Consider the following 24,131-nt stretch of genomic DNA (forward strand, 5'->3'; position numbering starts at 1 on the left):
TTATTCCCTCCGTAACACTATCACAGCAGCCAAATGCCAGTACAGGCACAAAATTGAAGGATAGTTCAACACCACCAACTCTAGAAGTATGTGGCTGGGAATTAACATCATCATGGACTGCAAAGGGAATAAAAACTCTGCCGTGAACACCGCTGCCTCTCTCCCGGATGAGTTCATTTATGCTCGTTTCGAGGAAAATAACACCGCCCTCGCAGAGAGAGCACTCGTGGCCGATGCTACAGAGGATGGTTTACTCTCTGTCTCTGTTGTAGATGTAACCCGATCCTTCCGACGGGTGAACATCCGTAAAGCCGCAGGTCCATACGGCATTCCAGGGCTGCGTCATCAGACTGTGCGCGAACCAACTGGCTGGTGTTTTTATGGACATTTTCAACCTGTCCCTCTCCCTGTCTGTAGTCCCCACATGCTTCAAAATGTCCACTATTGTGCCTGTACAAAAGCAATCGAAAATCACTTGTTTAAATGACTGGCGTTCGGTTGCTCTGACCTCCATCATCTGCTCTGTGCTGCCCACCTCTCTGAACCCATTGCAGTTTGCCTACCTCAACAACTGCTCCACTGATGATGCCATTGCATCTACAAAACACACTGCTCTCTCCCATCTGGAAAAAAGGAACACATATGTGAGAATGCTGTTTGTAGACTACAGCTCAGCATTCAACACCATAGTGCCCTCCAAGCTTGATGCGAAACTCCGGGCTCCGGGGAGCTGGATCCTGGATTTCCTGTCAGGTGGTTAGAATGGGCAGCAACATCTCATCACTGACCCTCAACACTGGAGCCCCGCAGGGCTGTGTTCTCAGCCCACTCCTGTATTCCCTATACACACATGACTGTGTGGCAACACATAGCTCCAATACCATCATTAAGTTTGCTGACGATACAACGGTGGTAGGTCTGATCACTGACAATGATGAAACAGCCTACAGAGAGGAGGTGCACACTCTGACACGCTGGTGTCAGGAGCACAACCTCTCCCTCAACGTCAGTAAAACCAAGGAGCTTATAATGGACTTCAGGAAGAAAGACGGAGAACACAGCCCCATCACCATTAATGGAACACCAGTGGAGAGAGTCAGCAGCTTCAAGTTCCTCGGTCTCCACATTACTGAGGAACTCACATGGTCCGTCCACACTGAGGCCGTTGTGAAGAAGGCTCACCAGCTCCTCTTCTTCCTGAGACGGCTGAGGAAGTTTGGAATGAACCACCACATCCTCACATGGTTCTACACCAGCACTGTAGAGGTGAGCTTCCCTTCCTCCAGGACATCTATAACAGGTGGTGTGTGAAAAAAGCTCGGAGGTTCATCAGAGACTCCAGCCACCCGAGTCATGGGCTGCTCTCACTGCTACCATCAGGCAGTCGGTATCGCAGCATCAGGACCCGCACCAGCCGACTACATGACAGCTTCTTCCCCCAAGCAATCAGACTTCTGAACACTTGATCTCTCTTGATTAATATACACCAGTACTGCACTTTATTAATCTATTATCTCACACTGGACATAATTATATTCTCCACAATAGAACTACAGCATATATATATATATATATATATATATATATATATATATATATATATTCTTTTAATTTTTTATTTTTATTGTATGTTTATTCTATATTGTGTGTATTGTTTATTGTATATTATCATTGTGTTGTGTAAGTATGTGTACATTTGATATGTAAATTGTGTTGTGTAAGTATGTTGTTTACTGTAATTGGTATATGTCTCGTCACTGTCATGACTGCTATGTTGCTCGGAACTGCACACAAGACTTTCACCTACTGTTGCTTTTGTGTATATGGTCGTGTGACAATAAAAGTGATTTGATTTTGATATAATGTGGTTCTTGCTCTCGGTGGGGCACGTGGTGAATTGTGCGTTGATGCTGCAGACAATAGCGTGAAGCCTCCACATACGCTATGTCTCTGCGGTAACGCACTCAAAAAGCCATGTGATAAGATGCCACGATAGTCTCAGACGCAGAGGCAACTGAGATTCGTCCTCCTCCACTCGGATTGAGGCGAGTCACTACACAACCACGAGGACTTAGAGTGCATTGGGAATTGGGCATTCCAAATTGGGGAGAAAATCAACAACAGGAACAAAGAAAAAGGTACATTTGGGGATGTCTAAAAGAAGGGCCTCCATTTTTAACTGTCACCTTGTTATTAAGAAAAATAGCAGAACTTCTGGAACTTTTTAGGAGCCCTGGTTTGATTTAGGTAGTAGTCGATCCTTTGGACAATCCATTACCTTTTAAAGGAATAGTTCACTCAAAATACAAATTCTTACATCATTTACCCGCCTTCATGTTGTTCCAAACCTGTATTGCTTCATCTCTTCAGTGTAACTAAAAAGGCGAAATTACAGCCTCAGTCTTTTTCATTTTTATTATATGGAAAAAGATGCAATGAATGTGAATAGTGAATGGATGTCAGTCCCTAAATTCTCCATTTGTGTTCCATGCTAAATAGAAAGTCCTACAGGTTTGGAACAACATGAGGGTGAGCAGACAATGACACAATTTTCATTTTTGGTGAACTACCCCTCAAACAACCTTCAAACTAACTTCTTTGGTTAAAAAGAAGGCCTTTTTTTTCTTTAAAAACACGTTTATTAGAAAAGGTGAACATTTTTCTGTACAGTAGGCACTTGTGGATAAGCAGATAAGATTATTAAAGAATTTGGTTAATTCTCTGTGATTGCTTTGTTGTGCTGTGTTCTCACCAGTTGTAGAGGAAGTGTTATGCAAATGTAAATAAATTACGGGTTAAAACAGTAGTTCCCCATAAAATATTACAGATTTGTTTTGTGTGTGTGTGAGTGCATCTGTGTTTACTTCTGTCTGTCTCTCAGTATTAATGTTCAATGTTTTTAATGTTTTCTTTAAAGGTAATTGCTAGTTCTCTATTTAGAAATCGCATCAGACTTTCTTTTAGATTGCAGCAGACCTGTAATCCAAAAACTAATTTTGGGAAATGTAATCCAGATGCATCACCACTGTTTTATCTCCTGTAACTTCTTTGTCTCATTGGATTTAAGAGGATTAAATAACAAAATATTTGGGTGGTCACCTGAAAACTTTAAAGATGGGTACATTGTTTTTGCATGATTAACAATTTGGTGTGTGAACTATGAAAATGACTTAAGGTATTATGAGAATGTTTTGAATTGGTGCATCTTTGCCTATTGACATGGACCCAAATGTCTGATCCACAAAAACCGGAATTAAATGACAACAAAAGCTGTTTTATCACTTAAAAGCACATGCTACCATACCCTTCTTTTATTTTCACTGATTAAGACTTTAATATCTTTGTTGTTGTTTATCACTAGTTTTGTGTGGATGTTATTCATGCAAATGTCTGATTGTGATCGGATTTTGATCTCAGAGCTGTATTTAGTGAGGCACCGCATTGCGAGTTAGCTGGAGGGTGAGCATGTGCCACTTATGCTTTACTTTTTTAATGAAGATACTGTGTTTCCAGCTCTCAAATAAATACATTTAGCAATTTCTGTTGTAAAATGCGCTTATCAGAGAGCAAGTTTTATTCTGGAGAAATGTTGAACCATGAACCTGTCCTAAAACATTATTTATGGAACCTGTACGTCATAAGAGAAGCCATCATTTATAATAATAATAAAGTATATGTAGTAGCATATAATGATAAAATATAGTTGTGGTAGTGTGTTAACGATTGTGATTTTACATTTAGCAAATATGCCATTAGTTAACAGAAAGGTTATATTTTATCATGAAGTAAAGTGATGTAATATGGCAATATACTGTATATTGTCATCACAAACACAACCTCAGTCTTATTCTTATTTAACAATGTCAGAATAATGCCTAACTTTTGAAAGGTGAATAAAAAAAAACCTAACAAAAACAAAGCTGTTTCCAGACGTCTATGTTTTTTATCAGAGGATAAAGGGGAGATTAACACTGTTTACATTCATATTTATTTTATATCAAACTCAGGGTGGATCTGATATAAAATGACGGATTAGTATAAATGCAAATTAGGAACTGCATTTACTGGCATAAGACCCCCAAGGCTCCCTTGCCTTAAATGGAGTCCTTGTCATGCTGATTGGTTGCTGGTTTTTGTCTCAAGTTTGCTAGAGTCAGATTTGGGCCAGGAGAAGCTTTGCATAGAGAAGTTGTTGAGTTTTGTTGCTTTCTGAAAAATGATTTGATCAGAAAAAGTAATAAAAAGACCATGCATACTCTAGTGATTAAAATGAAAACATCTGCATATGCAGTTCTAGTAGGCAGATTAGTTCATATTAAACAATGTTCTCCTTAAAGCTGCACTACGTAAGTTTGTGCTCTCAAGCGACATCTGTGGTTGAAGCTTAAAATTGCAATCAATTTGCGGAAGGATACATTACGTCAGTCGTGTTCCGGCTCTGCTCTTCTGGCGGATGAATCTCCCTATTTGAGCTTTCCTTGACATCGCCTGTGTGCGATCACGACTAGAGCCGGAGTAATAATGTGCTATTTTCATGCTGATATTATGTTATATGAGTAAACATTTGAAACAGAAATATTACATGCTTTGATGAAGATAAACAACACCCTTATTTACATAATTGAATACATTTTAAACTTAAATCTCTTTTCTGACTCAAAGCACTTTTAAATAGAGAACAGGAGAATCTCCTCATCTCAATATGATTATTCAAGTGTTTTATCTACTATTAGTTTTAGTAGATTTGATCTCGCTGATACGAGTTTAATAGAAGACATTATTATTTTTATACTAAACTGTCCAGCCTCAGTTACTACAATAGCATGTTTATGAATGCACACAATAACACATATACTAAAAACATAAAACGAGGATTCAATAATGATGGGGATAAAATGTACTTATTAAGCAAAAATATGCAATATAACAGTTACAAGAAGTCCATTTCAGAAGTCATAAATATTAGTAAACATGTTACAGTGACTTCTCCAGAAAACATATATACAGTATACAATGCGATCGGTTAACACACGATTAATGTTCGATTCATAAACGTATGACAAGCAATATAAGCTTCAACAACCCTACTAGAAAACATATCCAAGCATTATAGCAGGTAAACAACTTCGCCAAACAGATAACAGATAAGCATCCATCTAGACTGAATTATGTGAGTGTTACTGAACTGAGCTGAACAGCGTAGATAGTTTCTCCAGCTGGAACATGAGACATCCGGCACTTCATTCCTTCATTCCGCAGACATGATGTAATGACGCAAGGATGAACGTCATATACTAGCGATTTTGCACCAAATCGAACACAATACCTCAAAATACAAATTATTTTTGCATTTTTGTATCGGGGTAATGTAAGGACATTGTTTTGAACTCGGATTGCTGATGTACTCAATCAATATTGGCAATTTGTTCATTTTTAACCAAAATATCTTACATAGTGCAGCTTTAAAAGAACAGTTTAACCAAAATAACAATTCGGACGGTTGGAGAGTGGACGGCCGGTGCTGAGTCAACTGATCAGTGGGAGAGTGAGATAAAGGGGAGCCGGAGACTCCAGTTCGAGAGAGAGAGAGAGAGAGTGAGATGCATGCGGCCGCTGTGTGTCTCTTATGTTTTATGTTGGTTTAAGTTGACTGTTCATCATTAAAGTTCTGTTGACTGTTCTGCCGGTTCCAGCCTCCTCCTTGCCCATCATTTAAGCATTACATTGTTGCCGAAACCTGGGAAGGAGGAGGGGTGTGCTGTCGTGGAGTCTTGGCCTCTGCTTTCTGCTGGGGGACGAAGCAGTCTCTGCCGGCCGCCGAGAGTCGGAGGAACCTCTGCCATCCGCCAGTAAGGGGAGGAGCCATTCCGTCCGCCAGAGGACGGAGGACTCCCTGCCGTCAGCCTGGGGAGAAGCGGCTGTCGTCAGCCAGAGGGTTGGGACCGCCGAGCAAGTTTTTCTTTCTCTCTCTCTTTTCTCTTACTCTCTCTGTGTCTCCTGCTCGCCCTTTCCCTCTCCCCTCTCCTTCCCCTTGTCCCTCCCCCAGGGGCCGGTTGCACCAGCTATACGTACGTAACAATTTAGCCTAGTTGTGGCGTAAATGGGCACTAAGTCCCAATTTACACACTACTAAATATTTGAGTGTTGCGCCATTAAACTTAGCTAGGACGTAACCCTATTTATAAACTAAATATTTATGGAAGCCTCAGACCAGGAGTAACAGATGGAATAAGAAAGCAGACTGATATTTAATGACATCAATGAGTTCATGTTTAGCGTAACAGGCCTCAATCCTTTCAACATACAGTATGATGTTTATTTTTACGAGAGACAGAAAAAAAACGTACTTTTAAGCAGCTCTTAAGCATGAAACCGATCAAACGGTGTCGTTTTCAGGAGGTGTTTCCCGGTGTCAAGTTTCAACACATTCAGAATATATATATATATATATATATATATATATATATATATATATATGATATCAAAATGAATATTTAGACAGGGCAAATCAACTATTTATCAAATCTACTTCTATTATATATCATATTTTAATGGGGACATCATTTATTACAGCTGACATTTATGTGAACAAACAAGGTTTGAACATCAAAAGTAACAAGATCAAATTGAAATTCACAGATTTTTTTAACAATTCTGTGTACAAATTTGAAGGCTGCTTATTGGATAAATACAGGTAAATGTCATATTAAATTAAATTAATTGACTACGCATTACTTCACGGAGAGCTTATAACCTACAAGTTAAGTCTTGCCTTAAGAACATGTGGTGAATCCAAATGAAGCACTGACTTAGTTACAAACTAACTAGTAGTTACTAAGCCCTTAGTGTGAACATTACGTCCCAAATTACGTGAGAGGAGGAGGTCAGTCCGGATGGTGCCCCAGCCTGAATCAGGTGGGGGAGGAATGTGTCAAGGAGAAGTGCGTGGCCAGGCCATGTGTGTGCATGGCCAGTGCTGTCAAATGATCAGTGGGAGACGATAAAAAGGGGAGACGGAGACGGCAGTTCGAGAGAGAGACGCACACGGCCGCTGTGTGTGTAAGTTGAAGTTAACTTAATACTGCATTTTGTTTTCCAAAGTTAGTTTGAGCTCAATTATTGTTTACAATACCCTGTTGTGTACTGCCACTGACACCTTGTTGAAGACCCCGACATCTGATTTTGCATATTGTTGAGATTATGCAGATCAATTTTGGTGCTATTTTGGGTTCGCACTTGATGTCCAATATAAAATCTGTGTTCTTAAGAAAAACCAGTTGAGATCTAGTTAAAATGGTCTAGATAATTTAGTGTACACTCAAAGGTGGATGATGTAATTATATTGGATTGCTTTAGAGATGCTAATGAGTTTCTCAATTTGTTGCCTTCATTAAAAGCATAGTGATTGCACTTGCTACTTGGAATCATGTAAACAGACAAATTAATAAAATGAAAATAATCACTGATAATCCCTTTTCCTCAACATTATTAAGGTCTGTGTACTGTGATAATTGGTGGTTTATCTTGTGTAACTTGCAGCAGAATTCCTTATCCTCTCTGATTGAAAGTTATTGAACCTAAACAGATGTCCACCCAGTCTGCTTGACAGAGATCTGAATCATGTCCTGATTATACTGGCATTTGTTCAAAGAATTTTATGGTTAGGCATGATTGACCCTCACCTTGCCAGTCTCACATTCTCACTTTGTATTACGTTTAAATACAGTATGCCTATGTGCGTGTACGCTGTGTATCTCAATGATCCTTTCTGTGAGACACACATTAATCAAGTCATCATCTAATGGAATGCGAGTTTAATGTTGGCACTGGCAGTGAGGACTATTGAGAGACAATAACAGCAGATGCAGGTCGTCATCTAGCCCCATTTATTTGTTGTGTTGAGAGAAACTATACTTAGCATTGGAAATTTTCTATGTCTATCAGAATTTCTGATACAGTAGAAAAGATAACATTTGTGGTGTTTTGTTAAAGAGGCATGTGATAGCAGCAAATATGGTGGCCACTGTGCGTTCATAACATTAAACCTCACTGGGTCTCATTGAGCCTTGTGATCAAACGTCACATTTACGGAGTTGATTTGATTATATTTGAGATTGAATACAACTTACATTTTACGTATTTTGTTCATCGCACAAATTGATCGTATGGCTTCAGAAGGCTTGGGAAGTAGTGCATTAGTCATATAGACTACTTTCGTGCTTGACAGATCAAAGTCACTATTCACTTTGAGGATGATAAATAAATAGAGGTTTTTCTTGTTCACCTTTTGTGTTCCACAGAAGAAAGAAAGTCAGATGGTTTTGAAATCGCATAATGGGGTGTAAATAATGAAATAATTGTCAGTTTTTGGGTAATATACTGTATTCCTTTGAAGAGCACTGTAAAAACAATTAGTGTGATTTTACAGTATATTCCGGGCAACTAGTTGCATGACTTTCAGAGTATATTTTACAGTTGCATTTCTACAATTTATAGACAAATGTACACTGTGACTTCACAGTGAACTGGTCCTTTTATGTACAGTGTTTGTTAATTGTCACCATCATTGAGTTTTATATGCTGAGTGTTGATATCTGTTTGATGCTTGTTGGCAATTTTTGAAAATTGATGAAAGGTAAAACAAATCATGTGATAGACTAGAACTGCAAACATCCCTCCCTCATTTTATATGTAAAACGAGAGCATTTCTTTACTTTCAATTATACAATGCAATGTAGATTGACCATGACCAGACATAATGTCAATCAATAAATGAAACACATTTTCTCCATTCATCACAGTGCAACAAATTGTGATTTATATGCAATTGGACCAGCTTGGATAAACTTAATTAAAAATAAATAAGTCAAATTTACCATCTAAAGGGATCAGCACCATAATGGTGACTTTACGTTAAACACTATTATCCCACAATGCTGTGTGGTATTGTAATTTCTTTTTTCACAGTAATGTGTTGTGTTATGACAGAAATTGATTAGCCTGCATTTGATTTTACAGTAAAATTAAAAATATATATTTTTTAATTGTAAGAAATGATTGTTAAATCTTATGAAATCCTGGCATTTTTTTTTACAGTGTAGTCTTATTGGGGCCTAATGTTTTTGCTCCAGAATGCACAGGAGATTAGCTGAGCAAACCTGAAATGTACAGTTATTTATTAATATATATTTAAATATGATTTTTGTAGTTTATTTGGCATTTATTATTGTCAATTATTAAATCTATTATTAATTACTGCAAAATAAGATGATAAATAAGAAGATACATGATTTTTGCTTGCTGAAACTTACATCGCTTTCTATTTGTTTAATGCAAACTGACACACATTTTAAACATCTTACTTTCCATCAGCTAATCTGTACTTTCATTTTTTTCAGAATTGATTTCTGTTAGGACGATAAGCCTCCAAAAACATAGCTAAATTTCCAATTTGCTTCTGCATGTAAGTTGGTGGTTTATGAAAAATTAGGCCACATGAAACAGCTTCAGAGTTTAATTTGTAATGACCGTATTCGGCTTCTTATCTCTTTGCCTGGCCCGAGTGAGACACGAACTCCACGTAGTGGTCTGAATTAAGCTGACTAAAAACTGTCATGTCTTTAAGATGCATGTTATATGTTCATTTCCATCTCTAAAACAGGGTCAGTCCTAAGCCTGTCACTGGAAATGATATGTCATATTATTGAGTTCAGTTCCCATTGGCATCAGACCAGAGATTACAGTATTTAGGCATCTGTACGTTTTGACATGTCCTTTAAATACGGCTAAGAGGATGTGCCTCTAATTCTTGTACAAAAATCAAACTTATGTTCAGTTAGACACATTTACATAGTTTCTAGGTGATAAGTGGCTTAAAGTTGTTTTTACATTGTCTTTGCTGTCCAGCCACCGATTATCATAAGGCAAGATTATCTGTCGATGGCAAAATGAATGGAGACACTTGAAAGTAAGGGCCAATCTTTCTTTCAAAACTAGAAGAGGACTTTGAGGACCCTCTGACATATGTGGGTATCTCAGTGTTTCACCTTGTGGATATTCATTTGTTTTTCTTGTAAATGTTTTATTTTTTGTGGTTCTGCATTTCTTGTTTCCTTTGAAATCTTTTCTTTCTTTCTTTCTTTTTTTTTTTATAGCTATCTCTCATCACACGCTCTCTCTCTCCTTACTTTGCTGGTCAACAGCTAACAGACTACCGGTTGTTATATCAGACTCTCCACATAAGTCTCTCTGTGGAAACCTGACAGGAAACCCACAAATGAGAATCTTAACGTTCCCGTGGAAACCACAGGCATATGCTGCTTATTTAGACAAAAGGTTGTGCAGACAGTTCACATACTTAACAATTTTATTGTTGCCCTTATCCATTCCACCCATGAAATGTTTTCGAATGAATTGTCTACTGTTTCCAGCAATCTTTTTTTATTACAGAAGTCAACAAATGGCCTTCTTATTTGGCTGTTTATTGACAGAACAGCACGGAGTTTTGTGATATAAATGTGTTCAGATACACTGGTTGCCAATAGTTTGGAATAATGTAAAGATGTTTATGTTTCGGAAGGAATTTGGTACTTTAATTCACCAAAGTGGCATTCAACTGATCACAAAATATAGTCATAACATTACTGATGTGAAAAACAGCACCATCACTATTTGAAAGTTATTTTTGATCAAATCTAGACAGGCCCCATTTCCAGCAGACATCACTCCAACACCTTATCCTTGAGTAATCATGCTAAATTGCTTTTTTGACACTAGAAAATCACTTGCCATTATATTAAACACTGTTTAAAGCGATTTGGTTTGTTAAATGAAGCTTAACATTGTTTTTGTGTTTGTTTTTGAGTTGCCACAGTATGCAATACACTGGCATGTCTTAAGGTCAATATTAGGTCAAAAATACCAAAAAAAAGAAACAACTCTCTCTAGAAACTCATCAGTCAATAATTTTTTTGAGGAATGAAGGCTATACAATGAAAATAAATATCATACAAAGGTGTACACTACAGTCTTCAAAGACAAAGGACAACTGGCTCTAACAAGGACAGAAAGAGATTTTTTTTTTTCAAATTGTAATAGTCATTTTTCACATTATTAATATCCTGACTATACATTGTGATCAGTTTAATGCCATATTGGTTAATCAAATGAGGGTGAGTATGAGATAATTTACATATTTGGGTGAACTATCCCTTTAAGCCACAATTAAAAATGCATGAATGTCTTTGCATTATATAACAAACGATCAAATAAGTGGCATTTGTTTTAAAGAAGTACAATGTAGCACAAACACACTTGACAAGCAAAACATTTTTTTTCTTCAAATTGTATAATTATTGATATATCATTCAACATTACGATATACAGTATGTATGCACTCTATGGTGTAATATTCATTGTTGGATGTAAAGAACTTCCACTGTTGTTAGTCTGCTGTACCTGTGTGAACCTAAGAGGAACTGACTTAAATCCACTGAAAGTTGTCTGCAGATGCCACTTGATTTGATATTTTGTATGTAATGCACTGCCATTCAGACTTTTTTTTAAATAAGAGTTAAGTATCCAAAGTGTCCAATACTTTTTTAGACTTCTGTATATGAAAACTATGAACATTTGGTATTGTAAAGCTAGAATGTGAACCCTCCTTTATCCATATAGTTTCGCAACTGCACAAATAATGAGTGCTCAAATACAAGTTAAGAGCAAACCAGAGGCCATGTTCCCTCTAGAATTTGGCATCCAGGCAGTTTGTGTGTCCTTGCATGTCCTTACTTGAACCTGAGACCTCACTTTACCTTCCGCGTGACTTGCCTGCTTTAAATTACGTTGAAATTCCACTCTGTCTGATACATGGCCCTCACCCTCATCCAGCATACATTCCTCTGTTTTATTTTCAACCAGTGGACTGACTGCACTTTGCTGATCCCTGTGGCATTCATGGAAAGAAGTCTCACTTTTACTCTCCATCTTCTCATTTTCACTTTGTACTGAAATGCAAAGTTCTGGACTGGAACATCTTTTTAGAAAATGTCCTCCTTGGCCCGCAACACATTTACACGGCTCATGCTTGCATGTGAATTAAATATACCCTGCTATTCATATGTGCTTCCATTTGCCTGCGTGGTGCAGTCTCTACCTCTAAATTATCCTCATTTGCAGGCCCCTGCATTTTTACCCCCTGCTAGTTTTCATTTAAGATTTAAGTATTTTATTTTTTTTTCAGAGCACTTTTCACCAGTAGTGCAGAAATTGCTGCCAAAGTCCTTTTATTAATGATCTCACTACTGGGATTGTGGATTTGAGGGCATCAGCTCTCGGTTGTATTTGTTCCATTTTGCCCTGACTCAATAGTTTAATCCCTCTTTTATGCCTCTAAATTTTAAAACTCCTTTTCCTGCCCCTTTCAAAGTCACTGAAATCCCTAGTCTGTAAGAAAAATCCTGTTAATTTATGTTTTAAAAATGCCATAACCTTTGGTTGTCACTAATTTAGTGTAAAAAAATAAAATAAAAACATTGTTAATGTTTAAGACATGAGTATATGGCATTTTGGTGCCTGTATAAGTTACAGTTCATAACAATATATGTCATTAAGTGACCAACCTATAATATACCAACCTAATTGAAATACTTAATTATGCCTGGGAACTGTTAAGCACCATAATGATACCAGCGGTAAATAGAAGGCCACAACAGGTTAATTAAAAGTGGCTTTTTCATGATCCATGTATAATAAATATGTAGACAGTGCACAGTGTTACACACACAGACGAAAAACCATCAGTGTAACACATTACACTAAAATAATGCTCTAAACAAGACAAAATGTAACATTAAACACACAAATGTACACAACTGATAATAGAAAAAGAAGAATCATAAACATTTAAATGATATAGAATAAAATGTGATGTGTATCGCAGGGATTTCTGAGAATGTCCTTTAAATATTTTCACCATAATTTGTGAAAAAATTTTTCCTATGAAACATATAATGTTTTCAATTATTTACAGTATTCAGTAATTACATGTATTCTACAGTTACATTTATTATCCCCCCCCATGTTAAAGAAATAGCTCACCAAAAAATGAGATGTCTCTCATCATTTGCTCTCCCCTCATGCCATCCCAGATGTGTATGACTTTCTTTCCTCTGCAGAACACAAACAAAGATTTATGAAGAATATTTCAGCTCTGTAGGTCCATAAAATGCAAGTGAATGCTGGCAAAAACTTTGAAGCTCCAAAAAGCACATAAAGGCAGCATATAAATAATCCATAAAACTCCAGTGGTTTAATCCATGTCTTCTGAAGGGATATAATAGGTGTGGGTGAGAAACAGATCAATATTTAAGTCCTTTTTTACTATAAATTCTCCTTCCTGCCCAGTAGATGGTGACATGCATGAACAATGTAAATCACAAAAAACTTAAAAAGAACTCTTAGATGAGAAGAGAGCTCTTTTGAGGTCTTTTTGAAAGTGGAGATTTATAGTAAAAAAAAAATAAAAAAAAAAGGACCCAGTTTCTCTCCCACACACTTCTGATGACATGGATTTAATTGGTGGAGTCTCACGTTTATGCTGCCTTTATATGCTTTTTGAGCTTAAAATTATTGGACCATATGGACTTGCATTGTATGGACTAACAGAGCTTAGATATTTTTCGTAAATCTTTGTTTGTGTTCAGCAGAGGAAAGAAAATCATACACATCTGGGAGGGGACGAGTAAATTATGAGAGAATATTTATTTTGGGTGAACTATTCCTTTCAGCTAACTCTCAGTTTACTAATCAACAGGTTTTTACTGTAGCATTTATACATTCTTTTTCCTGTTATAATTTTTACAATGCACAAACCAATATCAATTGCTCCTCTTTGCTTCGAGTAGGACATCTCCAAAAACCTCAAACCCAGAATGGTGTTTTGAGTCAAATGAATCCATAAATCAGTAAATTTGATATTATAGCTAATTAAGAGCAAGACTGAACCAGGATGGTAGACAGAATCTGCATGGATAATTACAGATAAAATCATGTGTTTATAACGTCTCCCTGCCGCAGCACATTTTCAGAGCTACTCCGCAAAGATAAAACATTGGAAATGTCACACTGGTCATTATAAAACTTTATCCTGTCTGCAAAGGATTATAGGTTTATGCCGCTGACAGCATTTTTCAAATTTCAGGTTCTGTCAAATACTATCTTATTCCGCTTTGTGGGAGTGCATGTGCATTAAGAAAGAATAGAATAAACAGAAAATAAAAAAGGGAAGAAAAAAATGGTTTACAACTTTTTTTGCAGTTTACTCTGTAGATTAGCATTGAGCACAATTTCTTTTCAGAGTTCATCCGTGGTTTGGTGGTAAAGTGTGTGTGTTTTAGGGTGAAGTGGGTTGTTAAAATTGTGGATGCAGTATATCTGTGTGCCCAAAGACTCTTAAGACTTCCCAGGGGAGTTTCATTTCATCAGTGATATGACTAAACTGGAGCCCCTCACTGCCAAATGCACCAGCAGTTCATTGTATTTACTGTGGTGAGTTGACTTGAACTTCTGCAGTAAATCAAATTCATAGGGGAATTTTGGAAAGCAGGAGAATTTTTTTGAATCGATCAGTGCAGATATTTTCATCTCATAAACAGCATGAGAATAGATGCTCCATTGAATTAGACATTTTTCAAGTCTTCTGAAACCATACAATAGCCTTTTATAAAGAAAAGATTGAAATTGTAGTCATTATTCAATTAAAAAAATCTGCCCTAGCTATCATTGGCAGGTTACTGAAAGTTCATGTGAGAAGTATCAAGTTCAATCTGTGAAAGAAGTATTCTTTCGATTCAGATCTTTCAATTAATTGGTTAATGTGGTTCACAAAACCAGTCTGAATGCTTCCCTCATGAAACAGACTGATCTGGTTCTTGGGTGAACTCACTGAATCAAAGCGTTTCTCGACTTAACAGCTCTATGGAGGAGAAGACACAAGTCATTTTTCCAACAATTGTATACAGACAGATTGCTTCACTTTTATTTGATTATTTCTCAGTTCCAGTGGGTCAGAAGTGTAAATGCTAAGATTACTGTGCTTTTAAGCAGCTTGGAAATTCCAGCAAATTATGTCAAGTCTTTAGACAATTAGCAAATATGCTTCTGATAGGAGGTGTACTGAATTGGAGGTGTACCAGTGCATGTATTTTAAGGCTTACCTTCAAACTCTTTGCTTGACATCATGGGAAAATCAAAAGAAATCAGCCTCAGGAGACCTCAGAAAAAATAATTGATGGACCTCCACAAGTCTGGTTCATCCTTGGGAGCAATTTCCAAACACCTGTTCAAACAATAGTACGCAAGTTTAAAAACCATTGGACCACACAGCCATCATACCGCTCAGGAAGGAGACACGTTCTGTCTCCTAGAGATGAACATTGTTTGGTGTGAAAAGTGCAAATCAATCCCAGAACAGCAAAGGACCTTGTGAAGATGCTTGAGGAAACAGGTAGACAAGTATCTATATCCACAGTAAAATGAGTCCTATGTTGACATTACCTGAAAGGCTGCTCAGCAATGAAGAAGCCACTGCTCCAAAACTGCCTTAAAAATGCCAGACTGCAGTTTGCAAGTGTACATGGTGACAAAGATCTTAATTTTTGGAGAGATGTCTTCTGGTCTGATGAAACAAAATGACCATAATGCCCATCGTTATGTTTGGAGGAATAAGGGTGAGGCTTGCAAGCCAAAGAACACCATCCCAACCGTGAAGCATGGGGGTGGCAGCATCATGTTGTGGGGGTGCTTTGCTGCAGGAGGGACTGGTGCACTTCACAAAATAGATGTCATCATGAGGAAGGAACATCATGTCCATATATTGAAGCAAAATCTCAAGACATTAGCCAGGAAGTTAAAACTCGGTCACAAATGGGTCGTCCAAATTGACAGTGACCCCAAGCATACCTCCAAAGTTGTGGCAAAATGGCTTAAAGACAACAAAATCAAGGTATTGGAGTGGCCATTGCAAAGCCCTGACCTCAATCTGTGGGCAGAACTGAAAAAGCATGTGTGAGCAAGGAGGCCTACAAACCTGACCCAGTTACACCAGTTATGGAGGAATGGGCCAAAATTCCAGCAACAAGATTGTGGAAGGCTACCCAAAACATTTGACCCAAGTTAAACAATTTTAAAGCAATGCTACTAAATACTAACATAGTGTATGTAAACTTCTGACCCACTGGAAATGTGATGAAAGGAATAAAAGCTGAAATCAATAATTCTCTCTATAATTATTCTGACATTTCACATTCTTAAAATAAAGTAGTGATCCTAACTGACCTAAGACAGGGAATGTTTTCTACGATTAAATGTCAGGACTTGTGAAAAACTGAGTTTAAATGTATTTGGCTAAGGTGTATGTAAACTGTATGTTTCAAAGTGCCCTATAATTCTAACACATATAAGCAGGCCATCTCATTAAGTGAGCATTTTCTGTGTATACAAACAGATAGCACATCTGCATAAGCACATTGATTGGGTTGGAATAAAACCCTTTTATTACAGGTCACATCTCAGAAATGCACACATAATCGTCCCTTTTTTGTGCGCTTATGCTCTATTGATTTTCATCTAGCCTGTTTTTCTTTTCTTTTCTTTTTTTTTTTCTTTTTTTACTCAACCCTTAACAACATTCATGTTCCTGATTACCAATTATACCTCTCATGGTCCTCTCTAATAACTTTAATTACTGATTAGAATTCGGCTCTCACAAAGCCGGTACTTGAGTGTAATTGCTCAATAAAGAGCGAGTGGAAATGTGTGGTAATAAGTAGGTGTTCCTGCTGCTTGTCTCATTAGTGAGTGAGCACTGCCTTCGCTTCCCGGTCTGCATAAATGGAGCCTCTCTCATTCATGGCACAGGGGCCTCCTGGTCTCTCCATAGCCAAACCAGAAATCAGATTACATGCCGCAAACTCACTGACCTTACTCCACAGATCACATATATATGGCATCAGTACGTGTTTTTGAAACAGTGTGTCATGGGTCAGTTCACTCTCAAGACTTCTTTAGCATTTGCTGTGAACAACCGGAACTTCAAAATTGTGAGGAGACATTTTCCCATTGTTCATGCTTTGCCCTTAAAGTTGTCCTGATGACTCCTGAGTTGCAACTTTTATAGGAAAGACCGCTGTTTGTTTCTCATGTGTACCAAGCCATTTAAAGCTGCACTATGGAACTTGGTCCTCTGTAGCGACATCTGTGGTTGAAACTTAAAATTGCAAGCAATTTGCAGAAGAACACTTTAAGTGAGCTGTTTTGGCACTGCTTTTTTGGCAGATGAATCTCATGGTTTGAGGTTACCTGGACATCTCATGTAATCATAACTGTGAAATGTTCAGAGCAATGAACATCAGAGTCATGATGTGCTATTTTCGTGTTGATATTATGTTATTCGATTAAACTTTTAAAATCAATGTATTACTATCGGAGACAAAAGGACATTTAATAAATTATTTTAATATATTTTGATAATGCAAAGCCATTGTACACATTTGGGGGATAAACAAAAGTGTTGAAAAAATTGCATTTAAAACAGTAGTGCATATAACGCTATTTTGCCTTTTTCCAGACTGATCTCACTGTGAATTTGGAAACAGTAGGTTGACATTTCTTAAGCTGTAATCAGACTGTGCTTACCGAAATGCAAAACACTGCCTAGTGGCCAAAGCAGTAATTGTTTTTGGGCGTATGGGCTCGTGTGAGCTCCATTTTCTGGGTGGAATGTTCAAGGAGGGGCACCAAAAGCGAGTTGTGAAGTAAGTTGTTTTCAGCTATACAGGATGTATAGCTCTCATGGATCACTGAATTGAGAGATTCAAACAAATCATTGTATGTTTAAGAGACATACATGAAACTTAAGAAACCATTTGTTTTCTTTCAAGTGCAACTTACAAGTGGCTTTTATTACAGATAATATGTAAGCTAAAGGCAGGGAAGAGCTGAAAGTGACATGTTGAGAATCTCAGGTGGAGGAGGGGGAAAGGTCTGTGGATTTTACAGATGGGTGGAGGATGCTTTTCCCTTTTTTCTAAAGGCTTGAAATGCCATAGGGACAAGAGTTTCCACAGAGGTCATAAGATTATGATATAAACAGTTCCCATAAAAAGCTTCTGTGCCATTGGGAAATATTTGATGCATAGTAACATTATATTGTACAAAGAAAATGTCTACTATTACAGGACCAAAGTTAATTAAGTTGTCCATTAGACTTGGATAAACAACTATTTTAACATCAGTTAGGCCCTTAGGACAAAACTATGGTACTATATATAAAAACTCCAAAACCCTCTTCAAAGACTCAAAAAACATGTATGTGAATTCCTATAGTGTCCCCTAAAAAGGCTTTAATTTGAAAAGCTCAGGTCTGCTTTGGTACTTAGACGACCAAATTATTCAGTCCTAAATTGGACACAGAGAGCAGCCAAATAGGAATATAATTTGGCGGACAGATCCTGATCCTGCAAACATGCAGTGGATCCCAATCCCTGGATTAGCTGTTGACTTTACAACTCTGCATTTGGCTTGTTGCCGTACACTTGGCTGGACAAATATCCCATCTCACTTGTTTTGAGCTCAGTACTTAAATTTTCAATCTCTACAAACACCTGCTTACTACAGCTTAGTCTGTTTTAGTTAACCAAATTTTTGTCATTATATGCGTTAATCTGTCAGGGACGATATGTTAAGTGTGTTTAAGCCCCACTGATTTTCATCCTCTACACACAAACACACACACTTCAAGTTGAAGTGTACAATATCTGTGCATGAGCATCACCAAATGGAATAACGATTGTTTTTAAACAGGTTTCCCAAATATTCCCTTGTCTTGCATTGGTGAACAAACAGATTATTCTACCTCAAACTCACTCATTGGTTGTGCCAATGTTGCTATGTCGGGCTGACTGGGATGCTCAAACAGACAGATCAATTGTTTTGATGTGTTTACACTTTACACAATACTGTATATATATATATATATATATATATATATATATATATATATATATATATATATATATATATATACTGTATATGAAAGAAAGTTACATAGTTAATTATCTTGTTGATTTTGATATTATAAGTGACATGCCATAGTATTATATTCTGCAAGCTTTCATCTAAGATACTTTCTGATCTCTCCTTCTGACATCTAGATGTGCAATGCGTTTTAAGTCAGTTTGATCTGTTAGACTTTTTGAAGGTATTCCACCCACTCTGACCTGTGATGAACTGATTTTTCCCCAAGGAAGAGAGTTTATCATAGTGGCTCATGGTATCATGGTATGTTTTAGATGTTTTAAAGGTATTTAATGAAACTCTTTTCTTGCTTTGTCTTGTGGTTTTTTAACAGGGGACTATCCTCCTCCTCTTCCACCTGCTGTTGACACCAGTGGGTTTCCGTCCCCCTCCATCTTACCACCTCCTCCACTCATAGATGAGAGCTCTTTTGGCTTTCAGGTGAGAAATCTGTATTGCCAAATTTGTTATCACAATATATGTAAAAATGGTAGGTGCAAATCTTGATGATCCATTATTCTAGCATGGTATACAAATATTTAAAAAAACATCTTGTATGCTTCAATGGAAGTACAACTATACAATGATTGTACAATTTGTACAGTTATCATGGTCAATGTAACAAATATACTTCGTGACCTAGAAATAGTGCAGTTGTAAATACGTCTTTTTGATTTTATCCCATTATGTTCTTTGTTTAATCATTTTAAAAACAAATGTCCAGTTTTAAATTAGATTTTAAATCCCATATTTTTTTTTTATGTGGATGCAGAATTTTTTACACTATTGTATAATCAGGACTCACTGGCCTACACTTCATATCCCATTTCATGTGTGTCAAAGACAAGCAATCTAAAGACTTAGGACTAGCTAAGTCTATGTCTTTTTTGTGGCTGTTTGCCAGGTTTGTGTCCTAATTGTTTATCTCTCGGTATAGTTAATTTGGAGTCTTTTTAGAAGCGAGTGAGGGCACAGGGAAGGCTGACACCTATTGGCTCACGTTGGTCATTATCCCCTCAGGGAATCAGTCCTCCCTCAAAGCCAAATACTAATGCCCATATTTGACTTCTGCTGCCTCAAAACTCTCTCTGAATAACAGTCATTGGAATCATAAATGTGTTCCTTAGTGTTCTTTTTGTTTTGTCACCGTAATGTAATGTGTCTTAGGTTATAATAATTAAAAAAATATGCACATCAAACTGGCAACCCCAAGGTCATGGGTTTGATTGCCGGGGAATGCATGGACTGATAAAATGTATATCCCGTATGCACTGTAAGTCGCTTTCGATAAAAGCATTAATGTAAATCTGTCATCTTTTCACAGCTGTTTAGAGATAAACAGTCATTTCACAGATTTGCTACATTACTCAAACACAGCTGTGCCGCTAATTGGATGTGACTTAATTAGTGTTGTTTGCAAAGGCGAGAATCATTATTACTATTGCTCATACATTTGAACAAACCTCAAACCGTAAGTATTAAACTTTAGAGTGTAACATGTCTCACATTTTTGCTACAGCCATGAATGATGATTTAAATCAAGCTCCCTTTTGTGCTACTGGTATACTTTTCTAAGTGCTTGACTTTCGCCTGGCAGACAATGAAACATTTTTTGAATGTGGATGAAAAAAATAGACATACATTGAATGAGGGAACGAAGCCATATTTAAAGGCTAGAATATCATACATTCTTGGAGGTGGGCTCTTTTCACTTGAGACAGTCTCTAACCCCTCAGAACACCCTAGCAACCTCAGTCCAATGTTCTGGAACAACCCACAACACCCTAGCATTGTGGCAGCGAGTTTTGTATGAGCAAGCACCACTCATTTTCTTCCAAAAATGTTACAATCTTTTTGTTTCAATGATATCTTATAACATTTGGCTGTGGAACAAAATAATGTGAATTGATTTGTTTATCTTTTTTTTATAATGCTGTAGTAGTTGCAATCTGACCGAGTTTGCTGCAGGACAGGATCTAGTCACTGATGGGGGACAATGAGACGCTGCTGTTTATTTTTGTTAGACGCTTGTAAAGTCTTCATCAGCAGTTCAGCAGTATTTTAATAAGGCTGTTTTATCTGCTGCTAAGAATGTGACTACAGGCATGTTCTCTGCTCTATTAAAACCCTCTACCGGATTGCTTTCCCACGAACGCTGCTCTGCATGGGAGGAAGTCTGTCCAGAGGGAATCAACGCATTTGTTGATCTAGCTCTATGGAGTCGGCATACGATAGACAGTGTCATCAGAGGATAATTAGGCCAATACAGAAAAGACATCATACTGTAAGGAGATGGGGATCTTAATTCCTCTGTAGAAATGAATGGCATCCTGGAGTCTACAGTTTAACCAGTTTTACTGTATCTCAGACAGTTAAGAGATCTGTAACCACACAGTGACATGAGTAGACTGTATCTAGTATTTATGCCATAAAGACTTTAAAGCAATTGTTAACTAAAAAAAAAGAAAAAATATATACAAATAAAAAAATGCATTATTGTTTTTACCAACATGTTGTTACAAACCAGTATAACTTCCTTCCTTGGAACACAATATATTTATTTTCCATAAATGAAAGTGAATGGTGTCTGAACATTAGCATTCCACTGAAGAAAGTTGTATGGGTCTGGAACAACATGATGGTGAGTAAATGATGACAGAATTAAACATTTTGTTTGTGCTATCCCTTTAAGCTCTTGATTTTGATAACAGCCAGTGTGTATGTGGGATTTCACGTGCATGTTGGTACTTTACAGAAAAGAGCAATGATCCACTCGAGCCGTAGCTTTCCCTTAATTCCAGTTTTTTTTTTACATCATTCATGAATGAAAAAGGGGATGTTGAATTATTTCTGCACCTAAGCAGAACTAACAAGAGGAAGAGGCCGGAGTGCAGCGGTGAACATGAATAATCAAATGATACTTGGCCTAAATTCTTTTGTTTCCCGTAACCGAACGTAGAGCAACACATGCAGCCTTTATTTAACTTCACTTATCAGTCTCTGTGGTTTTTCATTAAACTCAGCACTTAAATCAGCTTCCTCTCTTAAATGGTGCTTACCAGAATGCAAAAGGATGGCTTACATAACTGATGGAAGTGCTTCATTAGATTGCTTTGCCTTTTCTTTTATAACACTGTCCTGCTATTGAACTGAGTGTCCAGTTTTCCTAATGGAATTATTACAGGGAATTTCACTGTGGAAATAGAAGTTGTTTTGGATTGCATAATGTATCATACTGTATGCAGCTTACCATGCATTTATCCTCCTTATTTACATAAGCTGTTTAAGACAGTTTGTCTGTTTGCTTTTAGTTCAGGAGGAAGTTCGTCTTAGTTCAGGACTTTGGCATTAATGATGCAAATCTGTGTTTGCCCTCTCCCCTGAGTGCCTGGGAAGATTTTCAGGGCCTGTGAAGATCCAAGTAGAGACATGTTAGGGCTGTAATTGGTTATGATTGGTAATCCAAACAGATAGCATTAGAGCAAGAGTCAGTCACTGATCCTGGCCTATGAGCTCAGTGGTCTCAGGTGATACTAAGATCTCTCCTCTTCTGTCCTGTCCTGTCTTTAAAAAAAACAATTTTAAATCATCACAGTGGGGAAAAAACCTGTAAGTGGCTTAGCTTTCTATGTATGTGGGTTTAGCGTGTAGGCTTAATTTTTAAGCTGTTTTTATTTACAGCATGTATATATCAGCCTGATCTCATAAAATTTATGTGAACATGACAAAATTTTTGCAATTCAAAATTGACGTGTTGTATAACATTTTTGGCTGCAGGTTTCCAGTGAAACGTCTAGCTGGGGGTGCCAAAAGCAAGTAAAATGGTGTCGTATTCAGACGAGGTTTTAAAGGTGAATTTTAGATGGATGCTTTTAAAACATACCTCCTTAGGATAAAACTTTTGCCTGAACCTAACCAATAGTGTTTTAAAATATAAACGATAAGTTAAAAATATATCCTTACCTTAATTGTTAGTCTGGCACCAACAATCATCCATGCGATTTTCTAATCAGCCAATCGTGTGGCAGCAGTGCAGTGTATAAAATCATGCAGATACAGTTCAGGAGCTTCAGTTAATGTTTACATCAACCATCAGAATGGGGAAAAAAATGTGACCTCAGCGATTTGGACCGTGGCATGACGGGCTGGTTTGAGTATTTCTGTATTTTCACACACAACAGTCTTTTGAATTTACCCAGAAAAGTGCCCAAAAACATCCAGTGAGCGGCAGTTCTGTGGACGGAAACACCTTGTTGATGAGAGAGGTCAACAGAGAATGGTGAGACTGGTTCAAACTGACAAAGTCTACAGTAACTCAGATAACTGCTCTGTACATTTGTAGTGATCAGAATAGTATCTCAGAATGCTTTTCTGAGATGTGGGTTGGCACTGTTTTGGCAGCACAAGGGTGACCTACACAATATTAGGCAGGTGGTTTTAATGTGCCTGATCAGTTTATAAATATTTCCCTTTAATATAAAAATTATTTTTCATTTTTCTCTTGTAAAGTAGTGGAAAATAGCTAGCTGCTACTGTCAAAGTTGTAGCAGGTGCAATTCTCTTAATTTCTTCCAATCACAAGCAAGCTACAGTGCCGAAACTTTTTCAGTACATGCTTAGTTAAGTTCTCTCTCTGCCTGAGAAATATAATTGAGATTGCAATACTTTGTGAGGAGGTATTTTTCTTCTGCTGTCTGAAGTTATGATGTGTTAGAACTGGAACTGGTAGCAATTATTACATTAATATTTGCATTGTTATGAAATAGAAAATGTAGGACTGAATTGAATATCTTCAAAATCAAATCACTACATTATATGTAGTTATATGGTAGTAAAAAAATAACCCATTAATTAACCCGTAATCTTAAATTCCCTTTTGTTCACAGGGTTCATTTCTGTTTTATTAACGAATGCAAACATCGCTCTTCACCATCATATTTTTTAACATAAAAAGAACTTTCTCAATCAGAGATAACTGCTAATTGCCTTTTGTGTCCAAAATAAGTGCATTTAATTGCAAACATTTACATGTTTTGTGGATATAGTTCGAGAGGGCT

At 37.2% G+C, this 24,131-nt stretch overlaps 1 protein-coding gene across 3 annotated transcripts in view; it reads left to right on the plus strand.

Annotated features, from left to right (window-relative positions):
• The window catches only part of LOC127654062 (lipoma-preferred partner homolog), a 287,765-nt gene that overhangs the window by 108,250 nt on the left and 155,384 nt on the right, over positions 1-24,131 (plus strand). For all 3 annotated transcript variants that reach the window (XM_052141028.1, XM_052141030.1, XM_052141029.1), the window contains one exon: positions 19,409-19,515. In XM_052141028.1, coding sequence (XP_051996988.1) covers positions 19,409-19,515 — 107 coding nt within the window. The remainder of the gene's footprint in view (positions 1-19,408; positions 19,516-24,131) is intronic.

Source organism: Xyrauchen texanus, chromosome 13 (genome assembly GCF_025860055.1).
Source record: "Xyrauchen texanus isolate HMW12.3.18 chromosome 13, RBS_HiC_50CHRs, whole genome shotgun sequence".
NCBI lineage: Eukaryota > Metazoa > Chordata > Actinopteri > Cypriniformes > Catostomidae > Xyrauchen > Xyrauchen texanus.